This window comes from Anas platyrhynchos, chromosome 21, assembly GCF_047663525.1.
Source record: "Anas platyrhynchos isolate ZD024472 breed Pekin duck chromosome 21, IASCAAS_PekinDuck_T2T, whole genome shotgun sequence".
In the NCBI taxonomy this organism is placed as follows: Eukaryota; Metazoa; Chordata; class Aves; order Anseriformes; family Anatidae; genus Anas; species Anas platyrhynchos.
In genome coordinates, this window is record NC_092607.1 from 10,788,329 (window position 1) to 10,803,777 (window position 15,449).

At 39.3% G+C, this 15,449-nt stretch overlaps 1 protein-coding gene across 3 annotated transcripts in view; it reads right to left on the minus strand.

Moving 5' to 3' along the window:
• The window catches only part of ATP9A (ATPase phospholipid transporting 9A (putative)), a 61,828-nt gene continuing 46,379 nt past the window's right edge, over window positions 1-15,449 (minus strand). For all 3 annotated transcript variants that reach the window (XM_027442931.3, XM_072026593.1, XM_038166319.2), the window contains 10 exons: window positions 14,117-14,215; window positions 13,770-13,859; window positions 13,505-13,649; window positions 12,604-12,668; window positions 11,679-11,834; window positions 10,260-10,324; window positions 9,306-9,414; window positions 7,965-8,022; window positions 5,825-6,028; window positions 1-4,671 (listed from right to left, as the gene is read on the minus strand). In XM_027442931.3, the coding sequence (XP_027298732.1) occupies window positions 4,535-4,671; window positions 5,825-6,028; window positions 7,965-8,022; window positions 9,306-9,414; window positions 10,260-10,324; window positions 11,679-11,834; window positions 12,604-12,668; window positions 13,505-13,649; window positions 13,770-13,859; window positions 14,117-14,215 (1,128 nt within the window). In that variant the 3' untranslated portion in view covers window positions 1-4,534. The remainder of the gene's footprint in view (window positions 4,672-5,824; window positions 6,029-7,964; window positions 8,023-9,305; window positions 9,415-10,259; window positions 10,325-11,678; window positions 11,835-12,603; window positions 12,669-13,504; window positions 13,650-13,769; window positions 13,860-14,116; window positions 14,216-15,449) is intronic.

Below are 15,449 nucleotides of genomic sequence, written 5' to 3' on the forward strand. Positions count from 1 at the left end.
GAAGTTGCATAAAATTTATTTTTCCACCTTGTTTTACAACATTCCCTTTAAGTTCTTACACATCTGCAACATATAACTCCACAGAACAATAAATAATTGGCATTCATATTTCTCTTGAATCAAGAGTATTTACATGTTGTTTAAGTAGATGACAAGTACAAAACATCAGCATCACAGTAAATATCCTTTTGACAACAGAATCCATTTCCCCAATTAAAAATTAAATTAAATTAACATTAATTTTTAACAAATTTTAACAATTAAAAGTGTTCTCAAAGGCATATAAGTACACAAGTTATAGTAGGCAGTAGTAATGGACCATATTGGCAAAGCTGTAGAACCCAGGATTTCGTGCAAATCAGAGTTTATTAACTTTGAAATAACTAATAATAAATAAAAATGAAAAGAGCCCACCCAGCTCACACTGACGATTCTAGAGGGCACTCAGCTGGCCCTAGCTATGCAGCTGTGGAGATGAGTCAATCCCCATCTGACCAGCTGTGCACAAAGGATGTGTGACGGTGAGCTGCATGCAATATAGTTCACATACCTGGTTCAGAGCACTGCTTGTGCAAACTAAGGATTTATTATCTGAAGATGCAGCAGCTCTCTTTAAAAGATAAAGCCAGAACACAAGCTTTAGGGATTCACACATCTAACTCACCAGGGCTCCCTGACAAACAGCCCATCCACAGCAAAATTTCCATCAAGAGTTGCAGTGAGCAAGAGAGTTTGTCACAGTATTTGTGATAGTTCAGCAGACTGCAGAAAAACACCTCTGATACTGCTCAGTTTGGTCCGACCACAGCTGTAGCTCTCAGCATGTAGCTCTCAACTCTGAGGGGACACCAGGGATGTCACTCATCACTCCCCAGCCCAGTTCTGATAAGACCCTGCCCAGATTTGAGCTGCTGAACACAGGATGTTGCATTTCAATTGCAGTATGAGCTGAACAAGTGTTTGCAAAGAGAAATGGGGCAAACCCTACAAAGGAAATATATCCAAGAGTTAAAGAAAAGAAAAAAAAAAAAAAGAGGTTGTTAAGCACCTGGAATTACTGCAGTGATGCAAGAAGAGAACAGTGCATATCACAAAATCTGCACGGAACTAACCACCAAAGCAGCACATCACAGAGCACAGGCTTCCCTACAGCATCCAGAAGAAACAAGAACACACCAAGACACACACTGCTATCCTACAGCATCACTTGTAGCGCAGTCCCAAAGCTCACAAGTTATACGAACTGCTGCAGTACGTAAACCAGAACAACAACAACAAAAAAGGAACAAAAAGAACACTAAATCTACAAACAAGATAACTACATACAAGAAAACAATGCTTCACTCTCAATAAGCACAAATGATGAGCATACTAGATGAAAAAGATTAATTTAAATTTCCAGCAGAGAATACATTTATTCAGATGTACAGTAAGTATGAACATATGTATTAAACTTTGCTTTTAAAAACATTTTTAAATAACTTAAGAGAAATATATTTCAGACAAAGTGCTAAACTTGAAAAATACAACAATCATTCCTCTCTCCAGCTGTTTGTTAGATGGCAGTTTTAATTTTCTGATTGATTTAAAAAATGCAGAGAGAAATTACTTCCTGGATTTACAACCTTGTGCAAAAAAACTAGCTGCAAAGGAACATAATCCCCACCCCAGGACACAGCTACAGATTAGTCTCAATGCCACTAAATATGCATTCATTATTAAAGTTATGATTCAATAAATATTACTGAAATCACAATTCACTCCCTTTCTTGGTGTAGGCTAATATTTTGCAAATATGGTCCACTCAGTGTAAACTGTATTGACTTCAGGAAACAGTGAATTCTACCATACATACGTCTCAAATATTTACATACAGTAGCATGGCACTGTTATTTTTGCAGGACATTGAACTACTAATACACGCTAGATAGGGACAGGGATTTTACAAAGATGTGTATCATGGTGTATTTTCCAAAGAACAAGAGGTACTTGACTTCTCAGTCACAAGAAGCTGACAAAAAAAAAAAAATTGATTCTTTTCTTTAAATCTATTTAAATCAAATGCTGACTGGGGACTCCAGAACAGCTGCATGTCTGACACTATCCAGGAACTGTAGCAAGTCACAATAAAGACAACATGAAGTACCTTTTGGCAATAATTCACAGACGGCTGCTAGCCCAATTGTTCCGATACAGAGCTGTTCAGGCACTGCTTTTCTTCTTTGAGACAAATCAATGAGAAGCATAGGACTTTGAAGCCCCTACCCAATGCATGTCAAAGGAGTAGGAATATATATTATTATTCTTTTTAGGAAAAAATTTAGAAGAGAATGAAAGGCAAATTTACAAATTATTAAAAGGTGACTGCTAAGAATTAGCTACATTTCCTTGGTCAGCAGGTTGTTTCTAAAGGTGGTTGCCATGTATTAGGATTTCAGACAAGTGCCTAATCAGAAGACTGGCACAAAAGAAAAAACCTTGTCTTAGATTAAAGGGTGTTGGCTGTTCTTATTCCTGAAGGATTTTGAAACATAACTTCCTAAATTACGAGGGTTTCCCCCACATGAACTAACGACAAGGCCATATGGACTTGCACCTTCCTCTCACCCGAAGCTACATGCATTATGATTTCTCTACATAGCTTTTGGAACTTGCTTCCTCTCTTTCCTATTTCCTCTCAGTAACTGAGAAAAAGGAAGGCAGGTCAGGTTGTCCAAAGCATTCCTCAGAGAAATTACCAAAAATCAACCATGTAAGTCATGGCAATCTTAGATCTAAAAATTCAAGATGTGCTGCTATAGATCAACGCAGACTCCAGCTCTCCCTTTAAAACAACACTCGGATTTTCCACTGATTTTCACACCAGAGCTTTTCATGCAGCACTGTGCTGCTTGCGACAGCATCTTGTAGCAATGGCAACAGAAGTTGGCAGTCCATTAAAGGGGTTCAGCATGGCACAGTGGCAACCAGGGAGCTTCTGCTCCTCACACCAGTGCTGTTGCCTGGACCTGGAGGGGCTGCCTCAAGAGACAAGCGGGAGTTCAGGCTCTGGGCTCTGCCGTTCCCTGTCCCTCCGTGCAGCTGACCAGCGACGGCGCCAGGCTGTGCCCGCCACGACAGTGGTTTTTATGATGTGGGAACAAGACAGCAAGCAACTAATTTATCACAGACTAAACAGCCATTAGATGAGGATGGCTGCCACTATAAAAGCTCAGCCATGCTCGACGCACAGATTCAATGGTGAATGGTTCCTGCAACCCTGTCACTCTCCTGAACAGCCTGTGCACGTGTTGCCCTCCTCACTGTGTTATAAGGGGAACAATGCTTATGTTATTAAGTTATGTTATTATGAAAACAAAACTAATTGAGTTTTTGAAAATTAAAAACAAGTATACTGCTCTGCACATGAGCCTAATACCTTTGTACAGACCCTGCTCCTGCCTCCCATTCAAGTTTTGGTTTTAGACCAACGCAAGTGCAAGGTTCTCAAAAACTCCCCTTGCAGGGAGGGCGTCAAGAATGACATCTACCTAGGAGTGCCTCAGCTTATTTGCAGCTCATCTTCACTGTTTCACCCTAACAGGAAACAGATTTTGTGTAGTTGTGAGGAGTAGCAGCTCTGTGACCTTTCCTTTCAGTCTCCGAGGATTCAAGACATGTCTGCCACATTGTCTGCGGAACACTACAAGTCTCTTCTCACGTTGTCAACACATTTCAAGTCTGATCAAGTGCAAATTTCTTTTCCAAAGAGGATTTGCTGTAGTTTAGATAATTTTGTCCTATACAAATAAATACAGAGTAAAGTTATTATGTCACCAGCTCCTTTTAACAGGAAGCACAAGAACTAAACAAAACTGAATTTCTTCATTTTAGATTACATTTCTCTCTATTTATCGATGGCTGGATACCACCAAAATCACCAGGGTGACCACATTTCAACTGAAGGAAAATCTCAGACATGCTCAGATTCTCCAGTGTGTGTAGATTCGACGTGCTGGAGCCCCATTATGGGAACAGCATGCCATAAATCAGGAATCAGCTGTCAACAGTATAGTGCATCACCTACGTTAAGGGATTTCCAAGATGTAAAAAGAATGTACCTACTTGAATCAAAAAAATAAATAATAAAATTACGTTACACAATGCAAGGAACACCACAGATATTTTTAAAATGTAACTTAAAAATTGTCGAACATATACTCCAAGGTCAGTTAGCAGCTTTTGGTACTTTTAACCACACATGAGGAATCAATCATCATTGTAGTTGCATGCATTTGACCCCAGTTAAGTTGAACAAAAGTGACAAAAAGTGGATGAACTAACAAGTGCCTCCACCCTCAAAAAATCCTTCCCTTGTACTGTTAGGTTTCCGTTTGTAGTAGTTGTGAAGTCTTTTTCAATAAAGCAGCATGTAATAGAGATTACTACATGATCCTTATGCAAATATCAGACGTATTCATTATAGTAACAACTACATGATTTTTGTCTCTCAGCCATGTGCAATATTCGTCTCTGGTGTGCAAGAAAAGCAGCCCTAAGATGTGAGCTTTGAATAGCTTGGGGGAGAAAACCTTCGCCTCAGGTACTTCAGGACGTAGAGGGGAAGGCAGCTCACCAGAGTGATGACGGTGACTTTCCACAAGAATGACAAAGTTGCAATGAAGTAAACATCTGTAAAAAGAGAAGAGCAGAGTCAAGAAAGAAGGGAAGCACATTCTGGAAAGAGGTACAGAGAAGCCATACAATCTAACAATGCAGCTTAAACAGCCTCACCTTCTCCACATGCACAGAATTTCAAAGCTCATGCAGTCCCTGGTTCCTCACTTTTCTGCCTTTCTCTTTCACAGAAGATTCAGCTTTCTGCATAATTCATTCCCTGTAGGATTCCAGCAGGGCACATAACCCATCACAGACAAGCACACAGATATTCCTCATCTGGAACTGGGATATCCATCTGCTGGCAATACTGAGCTTCCTTTAAATGGACTACTTGTACTCTGGGACTTGCCCTCTGCTACGTGGCTGGTAGTCCAGCAAATACATCTCTTAACTCAGTCATGGTATCTCAGAAGCATTACAAAAATAGCTGAAGTATTGTTCAAAATAGGGCTGGTATACCCGTATTCGTGAGATCTAGCCCACTGGGAAGTTATCTTCATTGTCTTCAGAGGATGCAAAGAGTTTATGGAAGAAGTAGTGACATCTTGTGGCTTCCTGAACAAACCCTGGATCAAAACGTATGGACCTGATACTTGCAAACAGACAACTACTAGAGTAAATCTGGAAATTTAGAATTCCTCACCTTTTTCCCTTTAGCCAGGGAAACTAAAATTATTAGCTGTCTTCCAGGTAAATTAAAAAAAAAAAAAAAAAAAAAGCAAATGAACAAAACAACAACAAAAACCACAAGAGAAGAGCCCCCATTGAAGCAGATAGAATTGGGTAACTTCATCCAGTTAGAAGATGGCATCTTTCAAACCAACAGCAGAGGATAACATTTTTAGTTTCAAGTTCAGTTCCCACATGGAAATAAGAGGCCACTATTGCACATGACAGGTGATATGCAGTGGAGCTCTGAAAGCAAGGATGAGATTCACTGAGCAGCACAAAGCTTACTGACTACCTTACCTTTATCTCCTCTAGTGTTTGCTATGAGAAGGAACCATAAAATATCCTTCAAAATCAAAGAGTTTGCTCTGGTCAGAACCACTGTCATTATAATCATGTTAACTTCCTCAACAGCCTTTGAGTTCATGTCCTTACAGTCTTGTTACTATCCAGGTCATGAAGCAACTGGTTGGTGAAAAAAGGCATTTAACCTTACCAATAAACTCATGTAAGAAGACCAGGGAAGCTATGTAGCAGGAGAGACTAAGCAGCTCAGCCACTATCATGAGCCAGTGCCATGTCTGGATTGTCAATGCTACCATCAGCAACTCGGTGAGAATCAAAGATGTAAAGGAAATGGCGACAATGTGGACAAATTCAGATTCAAAGAGGAGGAGTGCTCCGTACATAATGATGCTACCTGCAAAAGAGTAGACCAATTTGGTTATTTTTTTTTAACACCAGTTGAAGCTCTAAAACCCACTGCTAAGCCTTGGAAAGGCTGAAACATAGTCATGAAACCTGTTAAATGTAATGACAATGACCTAGTTACTATTTAGGAGACAACTGATAAGACAAGGAAAAGTTACTGCAGAGGTACCCAGACTTTTATGATAATCTATCATATTCATAGACACATGGAAATAGGAAATTAACACACACTATTTTGGCAGCTGGTGACTTCTAGCATCATGAAACTCTATCCTTCCAGAAAAGCAGCTGGTCACTCCTCAGAAGCTTAAAGATATCAAATACTTCTAAATCCCACTGCATTGCCTCAGTGCCCAGATAGAAGTAAGGTGTTGTGAAGTTCAGTTGATACAAGTTAGTTTCTCTTTTGTACTACTTTGGCCAAGTTCTCTCCCCTTGACGCTTTCCCCTAAAAGAAGGGCACATAAAAGCACACCGTTAATGATGTATTGTTGTGTGCTTCTATTCTAGCTATAAGCCAGGGAATGCTCAAAACACCCTGCACAGCCACCTGCATAAATAACTCATGTTAGCAGCATGAGTAATCTGCACCAACATCCATCACACTAGGCTAGTTTCGGAAGGGAAAACCTGCAAGTGACTAGAGCTCGAGCCACAGAGTTCAAATCCAGCTGTGAACTTTCCAAAATTTAGGGCTGCTCAAGTTTTTGGTTAGGCTCATCTCTGCTAGCAACTAGTCCAATTGTTTGGCCTGATGTTTTCTAGTTATTTAGCACATCAGAAGTGAAGTCACTTTAACCAAATATTGTAACGAGATAGTGGTCTCAGCTCAAGGATAAATCTTTCCCTCAATGCATCACCCTCTGGCTGTAGCTTTCCACCACTTGTGAGTTTTCTATAAATGCCTTGGCTTTGCCATCATATTTATACAGCAACAGAAGACCGTTAGCCCTGTCAAAGGGTTCTACTGTATTAGATTTCAGAAGATAATGCTAAGAGAGCTTTTGTATTCTTGGCTTCACTCCCTACGGAGGATGGTAACATCATTTAAATCAGTAAGAACTAGCTGCTTATTTTGGCACATTTATGCTGACTGTTGTTGATAAAGGAGTTTTGGAAAACAAGAAATTTTGTCACAGGATCGTGTTACCATTTTTAGCTTTATAGCTCAGCGTTATGTACACTTTTTCCATGATACCCTGATTAACCGTTAAAGTATTAGAGTTTGAGGTTACTTAATTAAAAAAAAAAAAGGACAAAATGAAATAAAAAGACTTTGTAGAGTCATATACCCCTATCCCCACATCCACTTTTGTAAAATGGATGCATTGTAATTAAGGTATTTGCTCAACTCTCTTAGCAGGCTACGTAGAGTACATGTATATGTGATATGATCAAGACCTTGAGCTCTACTCTAATCCTTAATTGCACATGGCTATGAAGTAACCAGAGCTATTGCCACTGCTAATAAACAGGGTTTAGATAAAATACACTAATCCACAGATTCTGTTTTGCATACTGACTAACCAGCATAACCCATACATTTGGAAACCTTTTTCAAAACAAAGGAAGAGTCTCCAGCTCTACTATGCAGATGGAACAATTACAGCACCAAAAGGAACTTGCACAAAATCACAAAGAGTTGTCCTGATGGAAAAAGGCAAAATGTTTTGAACTTCGACATCACACCACTGTGACATTGTTGACCAGTTGCTGCCAATATTTAGCTTTAAATTGCTTCTTGCTTTGGGAAGGCTACCAAAATTTTCTGAGACAAAAAACAAACAAACAAAAAAAGAAATATTGATTCAATAACCTAAGGATCCATTGCTAAATTCACTTCCTTAGCTTCTCACAGTATAAATAACTAGATATTCTGTACTCATCAAAACGTGTAAAGGCATAAGCAGAAGCTGATTTCTTACCTTGATAGATGCTTATTAAGACCCATATCAAAAATGTTTTATATGACAACGGTCGTCCCTAAAAGGGGGAATAAAAAAAAAAAAAACAGCTCTGTTAGGGTTTTCTTTTATGAACATTCACTTACAGGTCAACCCACCAATTAATAAAAGGGAATTTGAAGGTGATTTGGAAAGAAACCAAACCAAACCAACCAACCCTGAGGTACTGTCTCTTTATTCTCATTTTTCATGATGTGCAGAGGACGCCTGGGACTGTGGAAGCTCACTGCTTGCACGGTACCTCTTCCTTACTGCACACACAATTAATTCAATGCAATGATGTCTCATGAGTTTAGTCACTGTACTGTGAAATATAAGATGTGTGTATACACAAATATATGTATATATTAATATTATATTTCTATACACACACAAATCACATCATATTGAAGGCAGATAGGTTTTAAAAAAAAGCTCCTTCAGCCAACACAGCTATACCAGTACAAAAAAACCTATGTTTAGACCAGGCCTAAGGATGGTTGGAGAATTAGTGGTTTATGACATCAGAGACAACATACAAGTGAAACCAGATGGAGACTTATTCAGACTGTTGGAAAAACAGGCTTTGCTTCTGAGAGTATCTGTTTAACAGAAATCCTTGAGGGAAAGGATCTGTTGAAGACTCAGTCCATCCTTTCCTTCAATTAAGAAAGATGTTCCCAATCCACATACCCAGTTATTCAAAAAATTTTCCAGAAAAGAAAAAAAGGGAACCAAAGACAAGATTTACCTTCCCGATATTTCTATGGTAAGTATCAAATAAAGTTTCCTTTGTCTAAGGAGAAGGAACTCTGTCTTTCATGCTCAGGCAACAACAAAAGGCACAGCAACCAAACTTTTAGACGATCCCCTTAGATGATCCTTACGGCAAATTTCCATTCAAGAAATTATGTGATAACCTCCTTCCCTCATGACATTAATAGATCCCTTACCCCTATGACCCCCACCCCCTTTTCTGGCTTCAGGAGAGTGCAAATTCCCTGACAATTTCTCTTCTCCCTTTATTTTGGAACAAATCAGTAATATTGAATACTTTGAATTTCCTGCAAAGTACAACTACTATTTCCCAGCCGTTTTTAATAAGTTGTATTTTATGCAGCATTCAATAGCAAACTGCACAAAAATCTGGTTATATCTGTTAATTCAAATTTGCCTTTAAAATAATTTTGCTTGAATATATATGATATGTCCAACAATGAGTTCTGTATCTACAGAAAATCCATTTGATTTAAAACATTTAGAGAGTTTCTAATCAAAACAAAGATTTTGCCTGAAACCAAAACATACAAGAGTCTCCCACACCTTAAGAAGATCTTTGTAGAGTTCTGGGTACAACATTGCAACTTCAGATTTAACATCCTTGTCCAGGACTAGGGAAAACACTGGAAACATTGTGTAAATTGTGGAGTACCTGTGAAGAAGGTTAAAGACCAAAAATTAGCTAAGATCTAGATGAGCAAACAAAAATGCTAATCTTCACAAAGAAAATACAGTACAGTAAACTCAAAGTACTAAATAATGTCCGTATTATAAAAACTTCCAAAGGGAACACACTAGAGCTTTGCATGTAGGAAAAACCTGCAGGATTTGCTTTCTGAATAGCTTTTGATTAAAAACATTCACAGCTAGATGACTGTTTCAAGTACTGCAACTGGTGTTATAGGTTTATTAATGGAGCCAAGGACAGACCTGTCCCCACCCTAAATTCCACTCCACAGTTTGGGCTGAGTCCTGTTCGCACCAGAAGGGGGTGGGGATGAATTTGCTGTTTGTTTTTTAATCACATAATGGATAGCTTATAGAGTCATGGGATTGCAAGTGCAATACCAGTATATTTTACTGCTATCTCTCAGTTTACTGTTTCAGCTGATTCCTCCCATTGAAGATTTTGTGTTGTCCCCTTAAAATGACACTGTCAGGAGCTGGGCACTGGCTCTCATTGCTGCACAGCCACCAGAGCACCATGACTGTCTTTCTACATTTGCCAGGACTGACGGAGCTCTTTCTGGAAGATGCACTGCTGTAACCTTCCGACATTCTGAATTTGAGACATTCTCCTTCTGGAAAGGATTCTAGACGTGACTGCACTGCCTCGGTGGCTTTGTTCAACACAGAGGGACAGAGATCACACCTGCCTTCTGAAGCAGTGTTGTGAAATATGCAGAGCAAAGATGTGCATGCCTTGCATGTTAATTAGCCCAAATCTATCATTACACATATGTTTTCCACACTATTAATAAAAAAGTGAGCTCTCACCCAATGATGAGAAAGCCTTGGTAGAGGGGAACTGAAGCAAAGTAAAATACGGATGAGAAAACAGCCTAGAAAAGAAAATAGAAACTTTTCAGGCATTAAATAATGCAGTTAATGTAACAGCTTAAAAATATATCCTGTTCAAGCTGGAAAATACTTTTCGTGGGTTCTCCAAATTCCCGAAACTAAGAAGAATGTAATATCAACCCTTTTATTCCTACGCAAACCTTGGATGAAAACTATGTTTAAGAGCAAACACTGAAGAACTGGACTTGGAAAATTTTTGGTAATATAATTCCACAGAAAAGAGCATGAAGAGTTTCCTTCGAAGCCCACTCTTTTGATCAAAGCCATTTAAACGTTGTGAAGGACAGGTGCATACTTATTTATGTCTCATTCCCTAGATTATGCCTGCAAAATGTAAAAATAATTTTTGTCAGTTACAGAAATCATGGGTTTGTTTTCTGATCTTGTTTTTAGCTTGGGACGTCTCTTAGGTTGCCTCTGCTGAAGGGGAAGCTAGACCATCCTCTCGAGTTTGAGCCTTTTTTCTCTAGTTATCCCTCTTTAACACATTTACTCTAAAAAGGTAGAAAGGAAGAATGAGCCTTCTGAAAAATATCAAGTGCTTTACTAAAAAGCTTTAGTATTTTTAATGCACGCAATTATACTCTACAGTGTGGAAATACAAGTCCCAAAGAGCAACCTCCATCCTTAACTGCAACTTTCACTCCAGTCACCACAGCTAAGAACAGAATATGGATTACAAACTCTTAAAATCTCTTCCAGCTCTCCCTGTCAACTGGCAATTGCGTTTTTGTTATACTGGGGCTCTGCACACACGAGCAACATAAATTTCGAGACTACTAAATCTGTTTCTAAGGTTCTCTTTGGAACGAAGAGGAACAGACTGCCTCCACATTGCTGTTAGCAAGCTGCTGAGCACTTGGGGAGGTTAAAATGTGCTTCAACAGCCTCCTGGGAACACTCTGCACCACATCAGACCAAGCTTTCGGGAACCTCATCAGGTTCTGAGCCAGGTCCTCAGCCAGATGCTTAACTACAGTCCCACTGTTTGAAGTCCTTACCTAAAACACACCTGAAATTAAGTGCACTTAGCAGAATATTGTTCTCCTTCAGATTTTCAGCACTTTTTGGCATTACTAAAATCAGCAATGCCATACTGTATCACAGCAACATTTCCTAAGGCAGAATATTGTTTGTCCAGTTTTGGAAAACTTGCTATCTTCATCCAATAGCAAGAGCTTGTGTGTTTTCATAACAAAGTAACAGTCTGAAGTTCCCAACCCAAGAAAATTTTCAGAAGAAAAAATAACTGCATGCAAACTGAAAAGCAGAACCTTTGCTTTTTGATTTTTTTCTACCTCTTCAATGAAAAAGCCCACACAACAGCCCACTGACCTGCATTGTACTGATGCACAAGCTCCTGTGGATTACAAACTGACTGAGAGCTGCTGACCGCTTGTAGCTGTTCCGTCCGTGCACCATCAGCAAACGACCCAGATGTTTAAACTGAGTGATAGAGAAATCTGCTGCAAGTGATGCTTGTTTGCCTTCCTGTGTACAATAGCAAGCAAAATTATAGGGAGATCATTTTATTATTAGGGAAAACTATATATATATATATATATGTTATTTACTAGTTATCACAACAGAATTTCCAGGAAAAATTGCAATACATTAGGTGGAGAAGAGTATTACCTCAGCATTTCTGCCTTCCACCACAGCCTTTACTTAAAGAGCAAAAATATGAAAAGAATTCCCATTTGAACCCTGGCTTCTGATTCTAATCAACCCTCTGGACTATGATTCACAACATGTATGTTAACGTGACACTCATTTTATACCAGGTCAGTTTTGAACACAAATTTTCAGTCTCAACAGTTCACTCAATTTTAATGTTTTGGCATACTGCAAGCAGTCTTTCCACCCCCATTAAATTCAGTCCTTTCACTCAAAACAACTCCACATGCATGAACTAGAACTCTAACCTAGAGTTTGCTTTCTAAAATAATACACACTCTACAGGTAAAATATAACCCATTTTTAATTCTAAGAGCAATCATAACCCCAGCATTTGGAGCACCAACACACGATTAAAAACCCCAAACTAACCATGGTGGTTCAAGTTCAAGGAATCTCCCAAGAATCAAATTAGAAACTTCAACTCTACTAAAACTATTTGTCACTTCATTTTTGGTTGGATAATTATTCTTGTGGAAGCTTCTCACTTTCCTGCACAAATTTCTGAGGATTTACTTAAGAGATACTTGCTAACTAGTTTCTGAATTGCCATAGGAAGTCTTATTAAGCATGAGAATCTCACCTTTCCTTCAACTCCGACACCACAGTCAGCCTCTTGAATCATGCTAACATCATTCCCTCCATCACCTGCAGGTCACAGCACAGATGAATGACATTGGTAGTTAAGCAACAGATCCAACTTCCAACCTAACCAAAGGCATCTGGGCCAGGCTGTAACATTAGAAGAAACACTGAACCCTATTAACAAAAGCAGGAATTTAAACAGAAATTGGGAATTCGAATTCTTAAAGAAGTGGTTTGATTTTTGTGTGTGTTTTTGTTCTGATTTTTGTTTTTTTTAATAGACCTGTATGAATTCAAGGCCACTGATCAGTTAAACTGACTAGTAGGTGTACTATTTTACATACAATGATGAAATAAAGCTCCTGTTAACAATAGCACTGTATCTGACAAAGTTCAAACTCTGTTCCGCAAAGGTATCACCCCAAATATTTATGAGTTTCCATATGTGAAACTTGATTTTACCAATCATCCTTCCCCCAGAAAAAAACAAAGAACCTGTTCCTTAGCTCAGCATTTCCAGGTGTTATGGGATGACACAGGACTGTTCACATTAAAAATAAATAAATAAATAGACTCCATTCTACACGGCCACTCAACTCTAACTAGAGCGGTGCTGTTTCTGAAACAGGTATAACAGATTTCTTATTGCACAGCTGCATAGCCAAAACACACTTTTCTGACTTCAACCTCTGGCTGCTTGCAGCCTGGAGCTGACATAAGTCAGGCTTTTAAAGAAAAGCAACAGTTCACATGCTTAAAACACTTTTCAGTCTTTTCATACCAGCCACAGATGTCCCCACAGACACAAAATCTTAGACTCTGCCTAATGTATGAACAAGAGGTTGAGCAGACTAAAAAGGAGGCAAAACTGTTTTTCAAGTTTCTCTCAAGTCCATTACCTACGGCACAGGTGAGCTTGCCAGTCCTTTCCTGCAGCAAACGCACGATCTGGGCTTTCTGTGTTGGAGCACATCTACAGCAGACGACGGCAGGGCACTGGCACGCCAGCTCCATGAACTCATACTCGTAGTATTTCAGACACACCTAATTTACAGAGATCACAAGCATCAATCACTACATTTGTGCTATGTTTCTTTACAAATCAGAAATCAGCGACAGGGTGTTGGGGCTGCTCCTGAACAGTCTGGGGAGCTCTCAGCCTACCTCCAGCGAGTCGCCAGAAATAACAAGCGCGCAGTCATGTTTCCGGCGGAAGGCATTCAGCTCGAGATGGGCTTCTCCACGGTTAGTCACCTGGAGAAAAACATGGCAGGGAGGAAGAGTTTGTTTGTTTTCACCCCAACAAAGCAAACAAGTCTCAAGGCGAGCAAAAGCAGTATGGACAGGCAGCACACTGATAAACAAAACCTCAAGGGGATAAAAAGCTGGGTCAAAAAAACATAAATAGTCTGGGTCTGCTGCTGGAACAGAGCTCTGATCTCAGCACCCCTCCTGTCCTGGCATTTGGTGACCTGAACAGGTCTTGAGAGGAGTACACGGGTATTACTCACTAGTCTGAATATATGGATGTCCTGTGTCCGTGTCACCAAATGAGCATTCTTCGCTGTACACGTGGCTGTCTCTAGCTTATCCCCTGTCAGCATCCACACCTAAAATCCAAGTATTTAATATATTAAACACAAAACTTAACAGCCACGTCTGCAAGACATCTAAAATTACCACCTATCAGTTCAGGCATGGAAGAGAATTATTAGGAAATACACATACAAGTTATTTCCCTAAAAAAGCCCTATTTTAATATGTACAGAAAATTCTCATGTATGAAAAAAAAAAAGCAAAGCTTTTAAAGAGGCTGAATTGCAAAAGAGGTTACAAGCTGAATAGCATTTTTCCACCTGCAATATTTCAAGATTCTGCTGATAAAACCCACAAAATGCAAGCTAAAGAATGTGTATGCGTGTGTTAATGTGTCCCACCCCAGCTATTTCTTGTACGCTGAAATAAGCAGGCCTCGCTGCAGAAATATCCCTCATGGCCCTGCCTCAAATGTGGATGATGCAACTGGGGTTAGCTCACTGCTGATGTGTGCGTCTGGAACAGACTGAGTTGGTTTTGTGTTAGTCTTTTTTTTTTTTTTTAAATATATATACACACACACTGCTCTTTTTATTTTCTGCTGGTGGGGGGGCATTTGAAAGCAATGTCAGCAGCAATATTCAGCAGCAATAATATATTATAGTCTGGCAGGGAATTCCTTCAATACTGTAAATATATATTTTCTATTATTTTCTTTTTTTTTCTCTATTTCCCCCCCCCTCTGTTTTTTCAGTGTTTTTATTCTTTCAAGACAACGCCCAAGATTATTTAACTATTTAACTAAACTTTTTTAAAAATTCACAGGGACTCATTTATTTAATAATCTGAGGTTGGAAAATGATTTGATCTTAACAAGATGGTCCCTGTAATGAATTACAAGACTGCCTTCAGTTCTGATTTGCTTTTTGCATGCTATACCCTAATGAACATACCGCCATAACAAGCACAGCCCTGCACAACCCACACTGCACCACAACGCCCACTGCAGCCAAGGTGAGAAGACAATATTAAACTGCTCCGGAGTTACTGGCCAGATCTATATCAGATAAAGCCACAGCACTGCTGAGTAACTTTTATTCTGCTCATCTCACTTTGTAGCTCAAGATCATGTTGCTTAAAGGGATTGCTCCAAACAGAAAACACTTCTGGAAGACTGTCCTAAGCCTGGAATTCCAATTCCTATCTAAATTCCAACACACAGCCCTCCCTGCTTTTGTATTTGCAGCACAGCTCAATATTTTGCTCACTTTTATATTTCAAGCAGAAAAGCCACAAGCAGAACATTTT